The sequence below is a fragment of the Tinamus guttatus genome, unplaced genomic scaffold (genome assembly GCF_059628265.1).
Source record: "Tinamus guttatus ecotype Peru unplaced genomic scaffold, ASM5962826v1 Tinamus_guttatus_pri_ptg000155l, whole genome shotgun sequence".
Taxonomy (NCBI): Eukaryota; Metazoa; Chordata; class Aves; order Tinamiformes; family Tinamidae; genus Tinamus; species Tinamus guttatus.
The window spans coordinates 6,174,962-6,198,218 of NW_028288689.1; the positions used below are offsets into that span (position 1 = coordinate 6,174,962).

The following is a 23,257-nucleotide window of genomic DNA, read 5'->3' on the forward strand; positions in this document are numbered from 1 at the left end:
CTGTGTGCAGTTCTGGGCCCCACAGTACAAGAGGGATGTGGAGCTGCTGGAGAGAGTCCAGCACAGGGCTACAAGGATGATCAGGGGCCTGGAACATCTGCCCTACGAGGAGAGGCTGAGGGAGCTGGGCCTGTTCAGCTGGAGAAGAGAAGGCTGAGAGGGAACCTGAGCAGTGTCTAGAAGTACCTCAGGGGAAGGAGCGTAGAGGATGCGGCCGGCCTCTTTTCAGTGGCGGCCACAGCAGAACTAGAGGAAATGGCCACAAACTGAAACACCAAAAGTTCTACGGGAACTTAAGGAAAAAATTCTTAACAGTGAGGGTGACAGAGCACTGGAACAGGCTGCCCAGAGAGGTTGTGGAGTCTCCTTCTCTGGAGATCTTCAAACCCGCTTGGACGCAGCCCTGTGCCACGTGCTCTAGGTGACCCTGCGTGTGCAGGGGGTTGGACTAGATGATCTCTACAGGTCCCTTCCAACCTTAATGATTCTGTGATTCTAAGTCCTGACTTGACAGGTTGTGCTCAGGTGGCCCTTGCATCGGGCCACCCCAGAGGTCTCCTCCAAGATGGACTACCTGGACAGGGATGAGGGCTCACGGCAGCCTCCAAGGGCTCAGACCTCCCCTCCGCAGCCCCCACGTCAGCAGCACAGTTATTTATTCCCATATTTTGCTTCCACACAGGAATTAGCTATATTATGACTGCATTTTGGCAATCCTAGGGCATCCCCTTGACACAAGCTCTGTTTTAGCGCGGTTTTAACGCTAGCATGACGGTCAGGGCCTGCCTCTCAGGGAACCTGCGCTTAGGTAAGCCTGCATAGCTGCCTAGATAAATCCCTTATACCACATAATTTATATATAAACTCATGTATTGGAGAAATAACTAACTCTTCACCAAGCCTTGGCCTGATCAAGGCAAGCAGGACGTGCACACTCTGCAGAGCTATCCCTCAGCTTTCCCAAGCGCGGGGCGGAAGCTCTTAGTGAAGGAGGGAGGCGAATGCGGCGCTTCAGCACGTTAAAAACCGGCATTTATCCCCACGGCGCCGCGCTCGCCCCCGCCACCATTTTGTGACCCCCCGCCGCTGCGCGCGCTCCCGAGCCCCCACACGGCGCGGCGGGGCCGCGCGCGGAGGCAGCGGCTGCGCCTGCGCGGCGCGAAGGGACGGGGCCTGCCGCTCTCGCGAGAGCGCGCGGGCTATATCTGGGAGGGGGCGGGCGCGCCGCTTCCTTTAGTGCGCGTCCGCCCGCCGCGCCGCAGCCGCCCGCCCGCTCCGCCCGTCCCGCCGCAGGCCGCGAACATGGAGGACAGCGCCATGGACATGGAGAGCATGGGCCCGCTGCGCCCGCAGACCTTCCTCTTCGGTAACGCGGCCGCCGCCCTCCTCGCCTCGCGCGGGCGGTGGCTCCTCGCGGCGGGAGGGGGAGGGGGGCTGTTGGCGACCGTTAACGGTCGCGCCGCCCCACGTGGCGGGCGGCGCGCACGTGGCGGCCGCTTTTGTTCCGCGCGGCCTGGCCTGGCCTGGCCCGCCCGTTCCTAAGGACGCGGCGCGGCCCGCGCACGTGGCCACTCCGCGGCGGCGGCCGCACGCGGGGCCCTGCAGGCCGCTTCCCGCGCGGATGGGCCCGCCTGGGCCGTAATGGCCGCCGCGTGCGGAGGCGCCGCGTGGTGGGCACCGGCCTGGGGTTTTCCCCCACCACGCGGCTTCCTCATGGCCATGCGCGCGTGGAGGGCGCTGCTGTCCCACGCGGGGCGCGTGCAGCTGCCAAGGAGCGAGGAGCTGGCAAGGACCTGAGCCTTAACACAGGGCTTTGCTTACTGCTTAATGGTCTTTTCACAGGCTGTGAGCTTAAAGCAGACAAGGAGTATCAGTTCAAGGTGGATGATGAAGAAAATGAGCATCAGTTGTCTTTGAGAACGGCAAGTACTTTTTATTTTAAGTTGCAAGTTTAAATTTACTTTTTAAGTAGTCACGTTCCACATCATGAAAAGTGAGCTTTTGTGACATGTATTTGTTTCTTCTGCTGCATTTCCAAGTCTTTTGTGTCGATTAGCTAGCTAACCTCTCCTTAGGAACTGAGCATCCTATTCTACCTGGAAAAATCTCTATTGTTTCATGGCTTATGGTACAAGATACAAGGTGTAGACAAGACATGAAAAAAATAATTCATGATAGGGCAGTGAAAGCTTACTAAAAGAAATAACAGACGTATATCTTTTGGGATTCTTGGTGCAACAGTTTAGATGCTGCAGGAGCAGCAGGGATGTTGGATTTGCATTTTTCTCCTTTATTCACAGATGGGTGCCGACTGAGGAAACTTTATTTTGACTTTTTTTTTTCCTTATGTTTGCCAAACAATTTCAATGCTGTTTTCCCATAAACAGTTAATATAGCATCTAAGTTGAGGAAGAAAGAGGCTAATGTTCTTTTGTCTAGTAATGTTGGCCCCTTTTTTAAGGATGTTATGGGAAATGCGATATCTTATTCAGACACTTCATCTGATGGAACAGCTGCTGACTGAACAGGGTATGCCTAGAAATTTGCACGTTGAGAGTTTTAGTTATGCCTTTTTTCTTCTGTCCAAGCAAGAAGGACACTACATTTCTGTTGTCTGGACTTAAGCATGTGACTTTTGGTTAGCAAAAAAGTAACATGGCACAACTTTGTAGACAAAAGGCTTAAATATTTGTCACATCTCTATACTTTAGTCGAGCATTTAATAGCTCATTTAAATGTGGAGACATGCCTTGATGGTGTTTCCAAATAAGTAAGTTATAGAATCCTGGTTCCTACTGGAGTCCAGGATAATAAAAGCTATCCAAGTTAAAACTCATTCCAAGTAATACATAATTTATCACATTATTTTAAATATTAGGGTATTTTGTGGACCATGTTTGTAGAGTCCTTGCATTTTATAAAAAGTACTACTGAGGCTTGACAGTGAGTACTTTGTACTTAATGTCCTTTTAGAATTTAATTTGAAGGAAGAGCATGTGAAGAATATGGACAGGGCAAGTTCACGCGGATTGTTCTCATATCTGTGTGTAAATAGTGCAGATGACACAAGCCCTGAGTGATGTATTAGTTGTGTGTCTTTTTCCAAAGTTGCTGGTTTTGGAAAATGACCTGCACCATCTCTTCTGTTTGTTGGCCCCTCTTCATGAGGGATGAGATCAATCGATGGACCTTTAGCAGTAGTACTTAGTTTTAGTTTTCAAGGAGGAAGGTCTAATTCTGAAAGTCTAGTCCAGAAAACTTCCTTTTAAAGTCCAATAAAGATAACTGGTAGGAGAGACAAGAGGGTTCAAAAACCATGTAACACAATATCTGAAAGACTGGGAGAGTTGAAAGATGTCTAGAAACAAAAATCACCTTGGCAAGCAGAACAAAGTTTCTGGAAGATCAAACTTCGAAGACTGAGCTCTGTAAACCTGGTAAAACTAGATGAATAAAGATGCTAACTGGCAGGTGTGGCAGTGGGGTTGGTGTGGATTGCACAAAAAAAGTGATAAAAAGCATGTAGCTGAAAGAGGAGCATTGATGCATGTAGAGGTAAAAATGGCTGGAGAGGGTTTTCTTGAATGCTGGTCTGAATGACAGCTATAAACATAGAATGAATGGTCTCCTTTTCATTACTTTCTAGTTGCTAGTATGGTGTTTGCCTTCAGTATAAAAGTAAAAGCACATAGGTGGATACTTGCTGCATACTTGACATTGCTTGTTGGTAAAATAGTGTGTATTGCTTAACATGTGTGAGTAACAACAGTAACTGAGGGGTGAGGGGAAGTGCTCTTAGATGGACTTACTAACTCCTGGAACTCTCCACCAGGATAAGTGTATTGCTCCTGACCAGTTTGAGAGTGAAGAGTAACAATTGCACTCTTACTCTTAGAGCTTGCTGCAACAAAACTTGCCAGGAGTAGGAAATCCAATATCCTCTTTCATAGTGTGCAGTTGGATCTGTCTTGTCCTGATGACTAAAGCTAGAGGCAGACAATGGAAACTTGATATCCATCCTGCTGCTTGCCTGAAGTATTTACACCCAGATCTCCCCTGGAGAGTGGGGAGCTTTCCTTTCAAGGATCTCTAAAAAGGAAACAGAACCTTGTGTACTTGTCTCTGGAATAACTGTATTCCCTTGAGAAGGCAATTTCCTGTGCTTCAGGTCTCTTGTGTTATAACCCTGACTCAGGTGCCAGTGCCTTACAGAACTGGAATTTCAGGGCTGTCTTGTGTGTGTCACTCACTTTCCTCCCTGCAGCAAGGGTTTTTGCATCTAATGAAGTGACTTTTGTCACTTACTGCAGGAACTCCATGCTTAAATTATGGCACTGAACTCAGAAGCTGTAACACTCCACTGCTCATTGAAGAATTCAAGGAAACAAGCAATTTGTAATGTAAAAGTTGTATTAAAGCAATTGGCAGGTGAAACATGGCAAGAAGGGAAAACTGAAGTTTTTGCTTGTGCAGTAGTACTAATGGCAGGTATTACCCTTCTAGCCACGCATCTGTGCTGCTTCCTTAGGGACAGCTCTGGTGCTGCTTGGGTTTGTCACTGACCTACTTCAAAGCAATAAGCCAGTAGAAATTTGTCTGCTTTGCTTTGATGGAGTGCTATCCTGAGATGTCTTATAAGCTCTGTTGCTTTTACAGGTTACTTTGGGAGCTGGAGCTAAAGATGAGCTACATGTCGTAGAAGCAGAAGCACTGGACTACGAAGGCAACCCTATTAAAGTCACATTGGCATCGCTGAAGATGTCAGTACAGCCTACGGTAAGGATGTGTGGTGGTAAGTGTAGCATGAATTTTTGGTCTCCTCCCAGGAAAAATATACTGGAAAAGCTTATGACTGACTAAAATGTATAGAAACTGCATGCTTGTCGGTGACAAGCTTAAATGGATGCCATAAATATTTCTGGAATATTCTGTTAAGACTGAAGTTTCTGGTAATTACATTAGCCCTGGAATCTGCAAATGTTTGTACTCTTGCTTTTACTGTTAAGCACACCTTGACTTTAATGTGCTAATAAATTGCAATATTTTTTTTCCTCAGGTTTCACTAGGTGGCTTTGAGATAACACCACCCGTGGTCTTGAGGTTGAAAAGCGGCTCAGGGCCTGTGTATGTCAGTGGTCAGCATCTTGTAGGTATGTATTAATCTATTTACTGCTTTTCAAATGTAAGTTTGTTGACTTGCCAAGTAGAACGCATTTTCAATGTCTATAAGTTAAATATCCTTGTTAACGGCTGGTAAAACAGTTTGGCCTGCTTAAGGTGTCAGCGTTGGAAATGTTCCATATTCCTAGCATCGGGAAACCTGTGGGGCAGAACTTCATGATCTCGCTACCTGTCAGCAGCATGGTCAATGCTTTCCCTAATATTGGTCTTTCAGATCTTAATTGCTTGTTGTGAGGCATATGAGGTACCTTGAGGGCAAAGGGGTTGAGAAATGCTTGTCCATTATTTTATAGGAAGAAGGAGACTCTGCCCCCTTTTAAATTTCTAATTCTAATTATTTCCCTTAAAAATGAATGTTAAACTCCACAGCTGTAAGCTTTTTACTTCATCAGTTGGATTTTGAGAAGACCACCCTGAATTTTTTTGGATTTTAAGGGCTAAAAAGCTGGGACTAGCTTCTTTATGTAGAGCTGCTTTTGAAATGGCATTTTCTGTCCAGGGGTTCTTCACAGACTGCTTTTGAGGGAGGTGTTCCAGGCAGCATCTGGGTGGCTGTTTGCTATGGATTTAGGCTCTGTAGCATCTGCATAAAGTCACCTGGAAAAAATACCAGACCTCAGCAGTTAGTTTCCTAATGAGAGGCTTTTGCATGCTTGAATTCTAGGAATTCAGGTGGACCTTTTCAGCTCTTGGTAATAATCTATTGTCTTCCCTTGCTTGTAGCTTTATTATGTTGTTCTCACTAATATTGAGTGAATTTTTGGTACATTTTCATTTTACCAGCACTAGAGGAAGAACCAGAATCAGATGATGAGGAAGATGATGCAAAAATTGTGAACGCCTCAACAAAGAGACCAGCAAGTGGAGGAGGAGCTAAAACACCACAGGCATGCGTGTTTTTTTTTTTAATCAGCTCATCTGCATTTTTTTTAGAACTGCTTGGTATTAATGCTGCTTAGGAGTAAACAGTTTCATCTAATTTACTGCAAGCCATGTAAGAGGTTTTATTGACAGCTGTCAAGCCTTAGTTATAGAAGCAGGTAAATGTAGATTTTCTACACCAGGTGAAATCTTAGTATTGACAGTCTTGGTTTTATAAATTTCTTTTTGCAGAAGTGGTGTTGTGTCTTACCTGGCTTTCCTGGTACTTATGATCTGCCAGGTCACAGTCACAGATAAATTTACATGACAATGCTGAGCAGTAATACTTTTTGATATTAGCTAGTTTGAGACCATCCTATGTTGCAAATTGTTGAGATCGATTGCTGTAGTATTGGCAGTTACCAGACTTTATTTCTTTTTATTAGAAAAAAGCAAAACTGTCAGAAGACGATGAGGATGACGATGATGAGGATGATGATGACGATGAGTATGTATTTCTGATTTTGATGGTGTTTTGAAATACCATTATTTGGATAATCTTCAGAGTATGGATTACTTATGACACAGCAAATATGCCAGGAAATCCCTTAGCTGCACAAATGCACAATAAGTTGAAGTATTTGTCTGCATTATAAGCTGACCTGTAACTTTCAAAATTTAAGTTCCTCATGCTGGGCTAGAAGACTTAGTTTCTTGTAGTTCAGTAACTTTAAATTCAGAATTCCTTCTTTAGTGACAGTTTACATGAAATGTGACATTTCAAAATGGATTATTTTTGATACTAAGATGCATGCTTTATAGCACACTTTACTAGTAAAAAGAGAATTTGAGATTTGACCAGTCTAAGGCAGAATTGGAAAGCTTCCTTCACTAATGAAGATTTTTTTATTGAAAAAGTAAGCTAAATTCCTAGTGAATAAAGTAATTGGCCATGTTTATAAATTCTGGACTGTGGTGAGTGACTGCCTTTAAATTACAGTGATGAGGATGACTTGGATGAAGATGAGGAAGAACTGAAAGTGCCAATAAAGAAAGTAAGTGGCCTTGCTACTTAAATATTTGAACAAGTGTTAGCACCTCGAACTGTTTGATTGCCTGGGAGTGATCTTTGGGAGGTAAGACCCCTGGATGGGAGGAGCTGGTTTGCAAAAGTGAGATACAGGTTTAGGTTGAGCTCCTGAGCTTACTCCAGTGCAGAAACTGCTTGAAGTCTTGGGACCTTTATGAGTTGAATGTCTTGAGATTTGTGTAAAGGGAGATGGTAGTCAGGATCCTTGTGTTAATAGAGAGCCCTGCTTTCTGGAATTTTGACTTACCTTACTTTACATATAGGCAATTGTAGTAGGATATTATGATGTGTGTGTTCATTGATCATATTTACTTCGGTACCAAGCAGAGATGGCTGGATGGTCCTTTACCACCTGAGTGTAGTCATATGTAGTATGTTTAGATGTTGGACAGTAAACAAAATTCTTTTCTGTAGATGAGATGTTGATTGTGCTTTTCCTGTTGAGTCTTTATACGGTTGAAGGCTTTTAGCAATGTAAGCTTTCACTGAATAAACCTTTATGTGAATGTCTTGGAAAATGTTTGCTTCAGGCAGCTAGTATGAAATTACATCAGTCCTTGAGTGCCATCTGGTGGTAAAATAAACTAAGACTGTTTGGTGGCTGCAGAGATAAAGGAGGTTGTGACTAATCTGTTAAAGTTGGTTACATTGGCTTCAGCTTATGTTTACATATCTGCTGTCTGGAAATGAACCCTTAATGTGGTACTCCCCTAAAGGCTGTTCTGTGCTGATGCATTTCTGTAAGTTCAAGTGCACAATAGTTTTAAAGATGTTAAAGCTACTGATGTCAAGTGCAGATCCTCTCACAGTGTACTCAAACATCTTGAATGAAATACTACTTTGATTTTTATAGTAGTACAAGAAACCACGTTTTGAATATGCAGAGGGCATTGTCCATATATTAGGCAGTGCTTCTGCAGGCAATGCTGAGAGGAAGTAAAGGTTATGATCTTGCAAATAACTAGCACTGAATGAGCTTGCAGTGCCAACTAGAATTAGTTATTTATGAGTTCTTGCAATATACATGCTTTTTGATTGGATAGTCACATAGGTTTGTTCCTATGCTGCTGTTGCTGCTTTGTTCTGTGTTAAGTAATACATTTGTCACCAAATCTTCAGTATAATGTTAACAAACCCATTGGGTAACAGTTTGACAAGTGACATTAAATGCTTTATTTTCAGCCTGCCCGTGAATCTTCAGGAAAAAATATGCAGAAAGCAAAGCAAAATGGAAAAGACTCCAAGCCGTCCACACCAGCATCTAAATCAAAAGTGAGTGAATGCAAATGAGTAAAGCTAATGTTAATTATGTGGACTTGTGTCTCCTTAATAGTTGTTTATTGTTCCTGCTAGCCTTTTGAATATGACTAGAAAACATAACTGCAGTACTGTTTTGTCATTGCTTAGTGTTCTCCTGTCATGGTCTTTGGTAGTACAGCCCCTGTTAAATCTTGTCTCATGCAGTTGTATCAGCCATGCTGTCCCTGGTGATCCTTAGTGATGCTTTTGTTTAAACTGCTAGCCTTCGTATTTTTTGCACAGTTGCTAGGACAAGAGGATGTTGGTCAGTCTCGTGATATAGTATGAGAAAAGACTGGCACTGAGGAGGAGACTGATCCTTCCTTCTAGTTGCTTCCTACTACCTGCCTTGTCCCAGCTCTGTTTTGTGCTTTTATGATTTTGCGTATCAGAAGATCTATCTGAACTTTTCATGTTTGAAGTTTCATGTTGGACTTGCAGTTTTAACCTGCATTCAGGGAAGATTGCATACAGAAATGAGTAAGGAATGGATGGAAGACACCATCTCAAAAGCAGATTTATGCCTTTTTAAAGCATGACTGGCATAACATGGCTGTGGCTGTGGGTAACACTAAATGACTGATTTGTTCGTGCTATTTTCAGTTTTATTTCCCATTGGGAAAGGGCTGGATAAACATCTGCCCAGGAATGTAAGATACTCACTGGGCTAACCATAATTACATAGTTAAATATTGTGTTCTTGACCTCCTTTTGTAAGGACTGTTGGGAGCACAACTTTTAACTTTTATGAATTTGAAAAGTATCTGATGTATCTGTCTAAAAGCTTGTTCCTCTAGTAGGTGTAAATTTGAGTAGGTTTTAACTTTGCTTCTAGGAGACTAGTTCTTGCATAATAAACAGCTTTTCATGGATATGAAAGCTTCTAACAATGTGTAATTGTTTCAGACTCCAGATTCCAAGAAGGACAAGTCTCTAACTCCAAAAACACCAAAAGTCCCTCTGTCGTTAGAGGAGATTAAAGCAAAAATGCAGGCGTCCGTAGATAAGGTGAGTTTTTTCAGAACTTGCTTGGGTCAGTTTTGATATTTGTTTTACTTTGCAGAAGTATGTGTAGATTTTGCTCCTGTCCCATTAACACTGTATCAGTGTTGTAACTTGAAGAAATACAAACTCTGGGACAAATGAGAGTTATTTTGTCTGTGAGAAACCAGTGAAGTTAACACCTCAGTGGGAACTGCTGTGCCTGGGTGTATGCGGCCTTAAGCTACCCGTATTTTCTCATGAGCTTTCTCTGAGAGTTTTGTTTTTCTGCAGTAGTGATTTTTTTAAAGCTGCTTCTATTGCTTTCACAAAAATTAAAAAATTAGCACATTTTAGAACAGACACTATACCCAAAGTGCTTAGTTTTAGGCAGCTAGGCTAAAGCAGAATGCTTTATAATGCTTGGAACTGATTGGCTCAAAAGGAGAATGCAACCTTGGAAACTTGTAAGGCTCTGTAGCTTCCAGAAGGGGGAGATAGGTGCTTGTGATAACCCTTCATGAATCAAGGAAGTCCTACAAGAAGTTACTTTCTGAACTGGGGATGGAGATTTGAATGAATTCAGTCTCCCTTCAATGGATGTTTCATGTTTTGAAGGTCAAGTAACAACATCTTGGCTTTTGATGGCTGTCAACTAACATTTCAGCATTATGTATTATTATTAGCTACTGCTTAAGTATTAAAAATCACATTTTAGTGAAAATCTCTCTGTATAGACTGGTTTATAATAGGGTGTAGGGGTAGTAATTCTTACCCGTAGCCATGTTTGAATATGTGCCTGTAACCAGGAGTACAGTTCAGTAGTTACACACCTGTACTGCAGGACAGCTGGCAGTGAGGAGCTGACATGGGCACTAAATGCATAATGGAGTCTGTTACTAATTGAATTCCTGTTGGTTATTCAGAGTAATTCTGGCAACTGATCAGATTCCTTGTTGGAGACAAGGATAAAAGACTTTTGAATAAATGTAAAGTCTGTGTTGATGGCAATTTTATGAGGAGCTCTGGGTTTCTGAATTTAGCCTTGGGCTGTTTCCCTCATAAACTGGCAATTAAGTGATCAAAGAAATTGCTAGGAGTTGTCCCGTGCTTTGCTTGTTAATATTTCAAGGCAACTTTGTCCTGTGAAGGCCAAATATGGCAGAATGGCTTGAAGGAAATACGGTGCATCTGTGGTACACTTTATCAGGCTCCAGTTGCATATCCCTGGATAAGCTGTGAACCTGACAGTGATGGGTGGTATCACTCTGCTAGGTCAAAGTAACCTCTTGGAACAAGGGCATGCTAAGGGTGATTTTGCATGACTCACACAGGAGCAGTGATTAGTATTGCCTCTGCCTAGTGTAAGCCAAAGACACCCAGTCCACAGTGGGCAGAGATGTCCCTGTGGGGAAATAATACAGTGTATAGACTGCATAATAACAGTGGGCAAATGGTTGGCATAGGATATGCTTTTTGGTTGCTGGAAACCGTTTTAATGGGAGATGCTGAATAAGCACAACTCTGTAGCAGCAGTAGCAAGCAGCTTCATTTAGTGTTTTCCAGGATCGTGCTGTACAGTGTCTTGGTAAGGCCAAGTGCCTGTGCACTGCCATATCCAATAGCTGTTTGCAGGCGGCCTGCAAGTTATAAGCTTAAAAATTGCTTGTGTGGATTGCCAGGGAAAAATGTGATATTAAAATGGAACTCCTGTAGTATGTAGTAAGCTTCGTCCGGTGTGTACGACTTAAGGGAAAAACATCAGGACTTGGCAGATACCATCGTCAAAATCCAAACATCTGATTGTGTGCTTTGTTTTCAGATATTCTTAATATATCTTTATTTTCATTGAGCAAATGTCCCTTCTGCAATGTGCTGAACAGCAGCAAAATGTTTTATAATTGTAAGCTAGGTATTTTAACTGATGTAGCTGAAAATAATTAGAATTGTGTGGCATGTGGAAGTTCATGTTCTTTAAGGTGATTCCTATTACCTTTACTGGAGGGGGACAAAAAAAAGATGTAAAAGGATCAACCTGGATCTGTGGGCTACAGAATCTGCTTTGTGCAGTTGAGTACGTGCAAAGGCATTTTCATATATATCAATATATCTGTAGAATGGCTCATGAATTTATGGAACAGATGTACAAAAATGAGCCTTAAAATAGGGAACCCTGCATGGACTGTTAGTTTTCAGAGAGTTGAAGCAGAAAACCTGCCCCTAAAGGATAAGCATGTCTGAAACTATACCCTATTCTAAGGAAGCCATAAATATTGAATTAGTGCTAATTTAACCGAATAGCATATACGTGTTGACTATAAAGGAAGTGATAAATGCTTACTATCCTGCTTTTGAGCATGAGGAGAGTTGCTTATAAAGCCGTTTTGGTGTGTGCGCCCTCAGTGTAATATATTTGCCCTCAGGTAAATATATTTATAGTGCACTGTATTGAAAGATGTTGAAAATGGTTTGATAGCAGACTGGGTGATAACAAGGTGAGTCCAGTAAAATTCCATTTGTGTTGCAAAGTACTTAAGCTCCATAAGTCTCTTTTTTTGAGGAGGGGAGGCATTTAATGGATTGCATATACTAAATTTGCCTTTTTCCATAACAGGGTACTACTCTTCCTAAGCTGGAACCCAAGTTTGCCAACTATGTTAAGAATTGTTTCAGGACGGAGGACCAGAAGGTAACTGAATTTAGTGGAGCTTGATAAAATCAAAAATGTTTATAACCTAACAGAGAGATTCTTTTCCACTTCTTAATCTTTACAAGCTTCAGACTGCTTCAAAGGGTTACAAACCACGAACAATACTTCAAATTAAATAAATGGGAACAGTTTTAAGGGTTTAGTTGGCTAAGATGAGAAAGCTAATATTTTATTACATTTTTCCAACTTTTATACGGTTGGTAAATTATCTCTTGCTTACTAAACCCGCAGAATTTTCCTTTTGGCACTGTATTGGCTAAGGAAATGAGCTGTGGTTTTCCTTGCTGCTGAATTTGGCCACCTAGGCTAGTCTGCTGTTCAGCCTTCCTTTGTTGGGGAGGGTGTCTGGGAGGGGGAACTGTTTTGCAATTGAAATTATGGCTTTCTTGCCTCTTCTTCTCCCAAAGTCAACTGAACTCTTGTAAGAGGGCAAGCCAAAAGGTGGTATCAGGAAGCAAGTTTCCGAATTAGCTATTACTTGACATGTACTAGGTTAAAATATGTCTTAGATTTCCCTATCAAAATTCTTCTAAGTTAAAACTTTCTTCCAGTGACAGAATTCCTTATGCTTTCCTGCTTCCTTCAGTGGTTCAGAGTAAACTTGTCTGATAGACAAATTGATAGGTTCTTCAGAGAATGTTTAAAAGCAGCTAGCCTCAGCTACTGGAGTTGGTCTGACATTAGCCAGGGTAGGCAGAGTTCAGCCAATATTTGCCTAGCTGGTCCACACCCATCCTCTCACTTACCTTCACTGAATTCTTATTATTGTGACTTACTGTGAATAGCAGTCTCCTAACAGAAGTACCTAATGTTGAGTTCAACTTCATTTTCTCTGAAAAAGAATGCATTTTTTTATTGTAACTTAGTGTCAGTATTTTGTGGAATAAATGAAGATAGTAAGCTGAAAATAATTGGAAAACTAGATTTCGATTTCTAACTTTTTGTGTGCACTTCCAGGTCATTCAAGCTCTCTGGCAGTGGAGACAGACTCTGTAAGAAAAGAAAACAGTTTAAACAGTTCATTAAAATCTGCAGTCTTTATTTCTGTAACCATTATTTGGCTGTCCTTTTTACAAATGCTGAAAGCTTTCCCTACAGTGTCTGATAAATGTCATCCAGATTACCTTGCCAAGAATGTGTTGTCCAAAATGCCTGTTTAGTTTTTAAAGACGGGACTCCACCCTCAGCTTCATTTTAAGTATGTATGGAATGTTTTGATAAGGCATGATGGTGGTGGTGGTCAGACAAATGGAAATGGTGGGGAGACTAAATGTACGTGGAAAAAATAAAATTTAGTATTTTAATAAAGTACTATCGTTTCTTTTTTATGGGCTGGGGTAGACTGCATACTGAATACAGAAGATAACAGGGCCCGAAAGTTCTCATAGGAACTACTGCTAAGTATTTTGGCTGTTTCTCTTTACCAAGTATGTATTAGATAAAGTCTCATTTACGCTGTCAAGTTGAAAGACAACTTTCCTCCAATTCTGTGCGTGTAACAGCTACTGAACAGATGCTTTGGTGAGAAGACTAAGTGGTAAGCTGGGCTGTGTCCTTGTCTGGAAGTGACCACTAATTATATAATTGCCTAAAACAGACTTTCCTGCATCTCAGTTTCTGCCCCTGTTTGATTGCGCTTGGTTTATGGTTTCTCTCTAACAATTGAATCTGTAGGGCTTGTGACTGCTTGTAAAACGTAATCCTTGTGATTTGGGGAATGCTGGCTGTGCTGTGGCCGTACAGGGCTCTGCTCTCTGAGGCTGGCTCACTTAATGGATCCTCTAAGGGCTCTGTGGAGAAGGGTGTTAAGCTGCAGGGTGTGTCTAGAGTACTCAGGCTGAGCAAGATCAATGCCAGTGGATGCATTCCTGGAAATGGTGGGAGCTGATCTCCAGGCTTTGAGGATTGCAAATCCCCAAAATTCAAATAGGTAGGTAGCCTGTATCAGTTCCTGAGATCGTGTTCAGAAGTTCTCCAGGTGATCATTGTCTGTTCAGCTTAATCCTGCTGTTCACAAATGTGGGCAGAGTGTGTGAAGAATATTCACATGTTTTAATGCTGAAGAATGCATAGTAAGGGCAGTAATATAAAGGCAGGAGCAATACTTACTCTTAACTGCAACTGACTGCCATTTTTCACATCAAATATTATTAGGGAATTGGAAGTTATTGAAGCAGGTTTCCACAGTATAGGTTTGGGTTTTTACTCCCTGAAGGGTTCACATCAAGTTGGACTTCTGCAGTGGTTTAGTGGATAAAAGCAGTTTTTCCTGCTCTTCAGTGCTGCTGTCATGACACATTAGAAAAATTTGTGGTACCACCTTGCAACAAGCAAACAGGGTGTTGGGTCTCTACTGGTTCTTTTGCAAGCTGTTGTATTTTTAGAGTATTCTCTATAATGAATTCTTCTCTTCTAAAAACCCTTAGAGTTTTACAGACAAGTTTCCAGGTGTGACGAAAACCAGTGCAACTCTCCAGAAGCCAACTTGTGGAAAAACAGAAGTGCTCTACATTGTAGAGGAGCAAAGAATACAGTGCAAGTCTAGTGTCAAAAGATTCATTTAAGTTTGACTATAATTGCAGCATGTGAGATGGCAGAGTATGAGGGTTTGAAATGCCTATTTTGGTGGGGTTATGTTAATAGATGATGTCATATGTACAAGTGAAAGCCAATTTCCCTAGTGAAATAGAGCTAATGGCACAGACAGGCTCATTTAAGTAAAATTGCCCTCAATTTTGGCTGAAACAAGTGAAAATTGTACAGTAATTTCAGTAAGAGGCTATCCAGCCAATAAAATATTTAGAATATTAAACTTTTAAGAAAAGCTGGGAAATCATCTGTCTATAGGTCACAGGCTGAACTGGGCCCATGGGGTGCAGCCAGGCTTGCCATGAGGGTGAGGATGGGAGGTGGAAGGCAGCCCGGTAGAGGCAGATCTCATGGAGGATCCATTCCTGTGCTGTAGGAGGGACTGCAGTGTCAAAGCTTCATCGAGCTGTTGAGTGTCGTGGGGCATCTTGGTGTTGTCATGGTGTACATCATGGTGTAAGGCCAAGAATCTGTCTCCTGCTGAGCTCACTTACTCTGCTTTCTGCCTGTTTCTGTTGTTGCAGTGTTAGCTGTGAAAAGCAGTGTGGTAGCTGCTGCTCTGCTCCGTGTCTCGCTCATTAGTGTCCTGTCCCTCCCAGATCATCCTAGTTTAACCTGTTTCTCCTGGCCACATCTCCCACCGCTTGGCCCATGTTTGGATCCTGCTCCTCGGATGGCTCCTGTGGGGTGGTGGCATCTCCTTGGAAGGGTTGCACACTGCTACCACCTCTGCCACTCACTTCCTAGTGTTTCAGTTCTTTGAACAGGAGAGCAGTGGAATTCTAAAAATTTAGTCTATTTAATCTCACGTGTGAAAGTCTGTTATATTGTCACCAAATAACAGCTCTGGCTTACGGAAGTACTGCTTGGGCATTGTGCAGAGCAGCTCCCTTATGTCATTCCTAATGACACAGGATGCTTAACTGCAGCAGAACTGCTGTTTTGGTGGGAATACTCACCCTTGTTCAGGGCTCTCCTCTCAGTCCTTGAGAGCAGGTAGGGTAGGAGAGGATTTGTGCTAATAAAGGCTCCTTGTCCACCTTAGGCATGTTGCTGGCCATCCCATTTGAGTGCTGAAATGTCCCTGTCTAGGCAGCTGTACCAGGACCTCTCCTGTACTTGCTTTCTTTGCTCACTTGCGGGACACCGTGGTTCCTTGCCTTTTTTTCCATGCTTCATAGCCTCTTGCAACTGTATAATTCTTTAATCTTAAACTTTCCTGTAGCTCCTCTACGTAAGTGGAGAGTGGGAGTGTTGCTCTGTCCTGGGGCCATGGCCTATACAGGGCATGACTGCCCTGTTCTCTGCTTTGGGCCATTTGTAGCAGCTGTAAGTCTTCTTAAAGGTCTGTTTCTAGACATGGAATTTCAGGGAAGATAAGGATACTGTTATTTTTCCACCTAGGAGATCTTGATCTGTATCTTAACTGTGCTGCTTTGAGAACCAGGTGCTTGCAGCTACTTTAGGTCCATTATGTTTGAGGTCCTACTTGGTACTTTTGCAAATCAGGCTACTTTGGCACAGTGAAGCCAAAGAGAATCATGAAGCCCAGCAGCTCCTGTGCTGCAGAGAGCACTGGGCCCTTCTCTGCTCTGCTGGCACTGGGCTCTTATTCCAGCCTTTGGAGAGGAGCAGCTCCTCAAGGGTGGCTGGCAGTGGGTGGAAGGGAGTGTGTGTGGGCTGAGGTAATGGAAAACAGGGCCAGGATGGGTGGTGGTTCTGGGCTTCTTGCCACCCAGACAGCCCCTCAGGGCCCAAGTTCATGCTGGAACACGCTCTGGTCCTCTCCTCCTCATAATTTTACCCAGATACCTCAGGCTATGTCCTGTCTTCTTCCAATGTGCCATTACTGAGTAGCAGCCAAACCCTTCCCAACTTTTCTTCCCCTCTTTCCCTGTGGAACAAGCAGATAGATCCCTATTCCTACTGCTGTTTTCCCAATGGGGAGTTAAAGATGACAGCCCGCTTATGAAATGTTATATAGAAATCACAAATGAATTAAGTGGTTTTGGAGCTAAGTGTTAGATGGAGTGTCTTTATTTTCCTGGTTTTGTGTAATGGGCAGTAGGTCCTGGCAAGCAGCTGTGAGCCCAAGTGGTTGTGTTGAGTGAGGTTTGGTGATCTGTTTTTTATTAAGGGTTGCTTTGTCTGAATAATGGCTCTCAGATATGATTGAAAGAGGAGAGCTAGGCTTGAAGGATTTGACACAGGAGACCTGGTGAAGAGCTTAGGCGTGTCTCTGAGGGCTTCACATTCCTTTCTGGGGAAATTTTCAAATCTACACTTACACTTTGGGATAATTCCATTTTTGAGATCCATTCCATTGGATTGGCTTTTCAGCAGTTGCTTGTATGCAAGTATCTCTTTTAAGAGTGTGTTTTAATAATGATTTATTTGGGCTAAAGTAAAGCAGAAAAGTAGTGTTAGTTAAGATGTTATAGAATTCTGCTGCAGAGACAACTTGTAATTGTTGGTTGTGATGAATCAGAAAGGTGAGATTTGCTGTGTATTTATTGGCTCTGTGTCTTAGTTTCTTCAGAAACTGTCTATTCCCTTACTCTTTCTCCTATTAGCTGTCAGAAGACAGTCTGTAGGAAAAGGACCCTGGAAGAAAAGCAAGAGAAGGGCAGTGACTCAAAAGTAATAAAGATGAGAGTCAGAAGTGAGAACGGGAAGACTAGAGACATGAGATGGATGGTCAGCATAGGACCTTTATGAGAAAAGGAGTTTCTCTTGAATAAGGATGTAAATTTTCAGTTGTTTTGAGAATCAGGTTGTGTTTTTATACATTTTTTTCATGGAAGGATAATGACAGTGGTTAGATGTGCCTGAAAAGAGTGGTCATAACTAAAAGAGGAAGAGAAAGAGTGTTCCTTGGACATGTGTGTGAGGGGAGAGGGGTTTAGCTAAAAACTTATTTCCATGTGGAAAGCTTGAAAGAAATGTTTAAAAGAATGGGTGAGGGGGAGGCGTAAGGGGCAGGGAAAGGGGTCTTGAATGTTGGAGGTGACCTTATTACTAAATGGAAAGCCCTACATTGATTGTAGCTGTCCACAATCTCATAAATCTGTTGGAGAGATGCACCACTTAGAAAATTAAATACAACCTAAAAAAGAGTAACTCGGTAAGTGCACTGGAGTGCTATTAGGTTCCCTTAAAGCCAGCCTACCTAGTGTCATAGAGTGATAGGTAAAAGCAATAGCAAATATCTCTGTTAATGATGATCAGGGAGTTGAGAGGTACTACCTTGCCCGGTACGGATTGCCAAGGCTGCACAGCTTTTAGAGCAGCCTCGTGCATTCCTCTTCTGACAAAATTTATTGGCCTTGATTTAAAAAATAAAAGTATTTTTCCCCTGCTGTCAGAATGAGGAATAAATTTTGCCTGCTCAACCTCCTGCCAGTGGACTAGCTAAGGGCAGTAACATGTCATGGGGTCACCGTGATGAAGATAAAAGAAGGGGATTGAGCCCTTGCAACCTCCACAGCACTTAAGGACAGGAAAACTGGGGGATCTTGGGTTCTTTTTTTAAGGTTGCAAACTAGGAGAAATAATTCTGCTTGTTCCCTTGTACTTTATAGATCTAAATGATCCCTTCCAACTCATTCCTGCCTCAGTTGTGTATCTTGTCGTAGCCTTCTCCTTGCTAACTTGATTTATCGCTACTCCTCAAGCTGCTCCGCAGTCCTGCTTGGTGTGATCCTTTTCTTTGCGCTTCCTCTTCCAATCTGTTCTCCTTCTCCTTACTCTCGCTAGCAGCACCATCTTTCCCACATCACTCATGCTCTCAGTACTTAGGCGATGTCTGAAAAACAATGTTTGAGTTGCAAGCTCTGTGTTCCTCTGGTAGACTCTTCTATCCAGCCTTATACTGGCTGTTGGTTCCTCCTCACACACCCTGTTTCTTCCTTCCTCTTCTCCAGCGCCTTGCTCAATGCATCCTAACTGTCTTCCCAGAAGGTCAAGCTTCTGCCCCTATTGTCCTCCCCTTTACTTTTCTCCTTGTTTCCTAAATGAAATCTGCATTTCAGTCTATGGCAGAGTTACCTCATCACCCTGCGTGCTTGGGGAGATGCAGGGCTGCAACAGTAGGCCAAGCATGGCCTGGGTCATCATCTTGGCTGCAGTTTCTCACTTCCTCTGCTGCAGCTTCTGAACCTCATCAGTCTCCATTCCATCATGACTTCAATCGTGTCCCTATGGTGTGTAAATCTGTTCCCCCTTGTTAGACATCTGGCTATACTTTATGGAGCATCTCTGAGATGGTAGCAGGGACTAGTGCCCTCATGTAATTTAGTGAAGAACAGCAGGTATAAGGACCAGGCAGCTGATCCTGCGAGTGTCTCTCAAGGCCCCTAGACCTGCTCCAAGGCCTTGCTCGCTTACGCCCAGCCTGAGGGCAGTGACTGGGCTTGAAGCATCCAAGATGCCAGCAGTTGCTCAGTGCCTGCTGTTGCCTGCAGTCCTGGAGCATCTCAATCCCAAGTTGCTCCCGACGTACTCGGGGCTTTGCACCTTTCCCCGAAAACTGCTGCAGGGACCCTCAGCACTGCAGTGGGGCCTCTGGTGTGGGGTCCTGCCCACCCCGTAGCACGCCTGGAGTCCACAGGGTAGGTGGCAAGAAGCTTCCAACAGCTGGGTGGGGAGGGACCGGTCCCTCCAGAAAGAGCTGGGCTGCTCCGGCAGGGCTGATGGTGACTTGCTGGGGACAGCTTAATTCAGGAGACTTCAATTAAAGAGGTTTATGTTTAAGAGCTGTCGAGCTGAAAAGCTGAGTTAAGGAAATATTAAGTTTTGAAGCTTAACAGCTTGGAATTTTTTTTTTAGGGAAAAATGAAACCATGGAGGAATATAAATCCAAGATGCCAAGCCCTAGGATTTAATGCACTGTGAAGGCGGGGAAGAGGAATTCCTGGCTGGTTTGAGTAGAGTTGCCTGCAGAGGTTGTGTATTCTTGTTCTTCAGAAGCCGCTGCGTGCTTCCCCCGATAAGCTGTGATGCTGCTGTGATGCTGAGAGATCCCTGTGGGTGCTTCCGAAGCACCTTCCGAAGGTGCTTCCAGGAGACTTCTGGGACTGCTGAGCCATAAGAACATGGGGAAGGGGATTCCCTGGTGGAGGGCTGTGCACAGCTGTTGTCAGGGGAACCACACAGGGAGTTTTATGTTTGTATTTATATCTCCTCTTGCTCAAGATGTCCATCATTTTCAATGCTTCCTTTTTCTCCTCCTCCAGTGATAAAGCACTAGGATTTACTTAACAAGCATACTGGAAGTTTCAAAGGAATCAGAAATTTCACTTCCCAAATCCTGTTTAAATCCAGGAGATGTTTCAGTGGGGAGGGGGGAATGATTTTTGAAAACACTGGCTGCTGAATAAGAGGCTGAGTTTATTTTAAGTAATGCTATACTTAGGAGGCTTGTAACATGATGGGTTTTCGCTTTGGATGGGCATGTGTGTATAGTTCAAAGAGACGCTGCTGTTGTGCTGGTCCCCCAAAATCAGGAAGGGCAGCTGGTTCCTGCAGAACCAGCTGTCTCTGGAGCTGGGAGCTGTGTGCTGGCATCTCTGGGTGGCTGACAGCCCCTTTGGGTTTCCCTGATCTCATCTGTCCCCCTCGAGGACCATCCAAGCTGTTTATCTTATGATATTCCACTGTTTTATTGACTATTCACTGCTTATTGACTATGCATTGCATATGCATTTTGACTCTTCTCCAAAGCAGGAGTGACTGGTGACCCAAAGGGCCGATGCTGGTGGCTGCAGGGAAGTCCTGCCTGTGTGCTGTCATTGATCATCGAGGGGAAGGAACCACAGATCCACCTCCACAGTGGTCCACTCCTTACATCTGAAGGATGGACATGTGTTCTTCATCTGGTTGCCGTGTGGGGAACTTCCTCTCTTTTCACCTGGACTTCCAAACAGTTTGCAAAGGACAAGATTACTTTAATAATAAGATAGGACACAGGTATCATGGCAGAGGAATCATTGTCTTGTGCCCTCCATCTCTGGGTGGCCACGCAGCACCATTCAGGGTGCTGCTCTCTATCTGCCTTGGGCTTTGGGGCGATGCTCCCACGATGCACGTGGAAAATCCTGGACTTGCCCACTCGGGATAGCTGTGGGATGGCCCTGGTGGGACAGACTGGGGTCCTCTCCTGGAGCCCATTGTCCACTAAGGTCCATTGCAAGCGAGAGAGGTGGCATCAGTGAGAACTGAGTGTGGATTCAGTCTAGTGAGGACACCTGAGATGTGGTGCTGCTCGCACGGGTGGTGGTGGTGGCCCTGTTTGCTCCCTGAGTTTTTTTGAGTGTTATTAAAAAACACAAGCGCGAAGGCCGTTAGGAATGTCGTATATACGTGTGTCATCTGTACGTCTACGCCGATGTCGCTGCGGGGCGGGCAAGGAGTCGCCCCGCAGCCCGGCGGTGCGGCCCCGGCGCCGGGTGACGGGCGCGGGCTCCGCGGTTGCGCGCGGCGGCCGCTGGGCGGCAGGCGAGGCCCGCGGGAGGCAGCGCAGCGGGCGCGGAGCCGCCGCGGAGCCGCCGGGCCGGGCCGAGCGCGGCGCGGGGCTGCCCGCGGGCGCAGGTGAGCGGGACCCGCGGGCGCGCAGCGCGCGGCGGCAGCGGCAACGCGGCGCGCGGCCCCCCGGCGCTGCGCGGGGTGGCGGCGCGGGGCGGCCGGGCCCCCGCGCAGAGCCCCGCGCGTCCCCCCCGCTCCACGCGCGGGGCTGCGCGGGGCGCGGCGCGCAGGAGGCCCGGGGGGAGGCGGCGGCGGGGAGAGGGGGGGCCGCGGCGACGGTCGGAAGTTGCTGACAATAATAAGCACCTTCATCCCCCCCAAAGGCGGAGAGAGGGCGAGGAGGAGGAGGAGGAGGAGAGGCGGGGGGAGCGCCGCGCCGATGCCGACGCGAGTCACTCGGCGGCGGCGGGGCGGGCGCGACCACAAGCTCGCGGAGCGGCGCGGATGTCAGCGCGGCCGAGGGCGACTGCGCCCCGCTAGCCCGGACCCCCGGCCTGCCCCTCTCCTCGCCCAGCGATGTATTCACTGCTCTCCGCCTGCACTTGCTTGTAAGGATTACGGCATATATTTTTTTTTTCATTTTTTTTCTCTTTTTCTTTTTTTCTTTTTTATATATATATGTGTATATATATATATATATATATATTTACACGATATGTATTTTTTTTATAAAAAAGGGAAAACTTCCATTTCGGAGGCTCTGGTTGCGTTTTCTGTGCAATCAGGTGGTAATTGGGGACCCGAGCCATTTTATAAGCAGAGCATCAAGCTGTGCCCATTAAAAAAATTGCAATCAAAAACAAAGCGCAAAAAAAAGAAACTTCTGTAACCATTTTACCGCATCATTTGATGTTTTGTTGCCTTTTTTTTTTTTTTTCTCCTCTCCAGATGTTTACATTTCCTGCTGCTGTGCTTTCAGGTACAGGTACGTGTCCTTTCTGTCCTCTTTCGCTTTTGGTTGTAAAATGGAAAAAAAAAAAAAAGAAAAAGAAACAAAGGCAGCGTGCTGACCTCTGGGTGCCAGGCACTTTTGGACAGGGCTCTCACTTTCCCCTCTAGTTTTTATAGCTGGATTAAAACGCTCCCCGCAGCAGATGCTGGAGCGGCGCTCGCTCGCGCAGCCGCTGCTGCCCGCTGCCCTCGGCCGCGGCAGAGGGATCCTCCGGAGCTGCCTAGTGATGGGAGAGGGAGCGCTGCGCTCTCCTCCTCGCACGGGGGTGATGGATGCACTTGCCTGGGAAGAGCAGCCGCTCTCCTGCTCTTCTGCTCGCTCTCTTTTTTTTTTTTCCCTTTCTTTTTTATTTTTTTTTTCCTAGGGAACTTACTCTCAGAAAAACCTGAGACTTTGCAAAACACAGCTCGCTCGAGCCAGGAGCGGGAGGCTGCAGCGGCGCTGCCTGCCCGGTACTCGCTGCAAAGCCGTCCAAGGCAGCTCCCGCCTTGGATGCTGCCCCGGCAGGGACCGAGCCTCTTGCCCGGGCGCTGCTGCGGTCCCGGGAGGAGGAGGAGGAGAGAGGAGGAGGCGCTGCCGGTGCAGGTGCCCGGTGTCCCCGTGCTCCGGGGGCAGCCCCTTCCCGCGGGGCGCCTGTGGCACCTGCCGCTGCTCCCTGTGGGAGCTGCATCCATCGCCACCCGGCTCCGTCCCGCGGGCTCAACCCGAACCCAGAGCAACCTCCAAAAACCCCAGGTCGGGTTTTGACCCCTTTGCAGAGATGCCACTGCCCACGGTGCCCCTGACGGCGCGGGCTGTGCGATGACACAGCCACCCAGCTGTGGATCGCCCTGCGCTCGCCAGCTTGCTCCAGCGCATTTTTCCAAACCCGAGGAATAACCAGCTGCGGCGGGCTCACAGCAGCGGCACCCACTGCGGCAGGGAGACGGCCTCTGTTTATTTTTTATTTTTGTGGAGATTGTGGCGGTAACTGAAAGTTAATCAGCCCCCTCACCCCCCTCTCTTCCCCCCCCCCCCACCTCCCTTTGGTGCTTTTAGTGAATCAGAAAAAGTTTTGGCTCACTGCCTGGAA

General features: G+C 45.3%; 2 protein-coding genes across 2 annotated transcripts in view; both read left to right on the forward strand.

Moving 5' to 3' along the window:
• Positions 1-1,220: 1,220 nt before the first annotated feature.
• On the forward strand, positions 1,221-13,433 carry NPM1 (nucleophosmin 1). Its single transcript, XM_088522635.1, has 11 exons — positions 1,221-1,366; positions 1,843-1,922; positions 4,657-4,776; positions 5,057-5,150; positions 5,965-6,068; positions 6,489-6,550; positions 7,043-7,097; positions 8,315-8,404; positions 9,338-9,439; positions 12,027-12,101; positions 13,080-13,433. Exons 1-11 carry the CDS (start codon positions 1,303-1,305, stop codon positions 13,116-13,118), a joined length of 885 nt encoding a protein of 294 aa, XP_088378761.1. The 5' UTR covers positions 1,221-1,302; the 3' UTR covers positions 13,119-13,433.
• Positions 13,434-21,669: 8,236 nt separating this feature from the next.
• Positions 21,670-23,257, forward strand: part of FGF18 (fibroblast growth factor 18) — a 58,358-nt gene continuing 56,770 nt past the window's right edge. The window contains exons 1-2 of the mRNA XM_088522636.1: positions 21,670-21,781; positions 22,122-22,158. Of these exons, the coding sequence (XP_088378762.1) occupies positions 21,750-21,781; positions 22,122-22,158 (69 nt within the window). The 5' untranslated portion in view covers positions 21,670-21,749. The remainder of the gene's footprint in view (positions 21,782-22,121; positions 22,159-23,257) is intronic.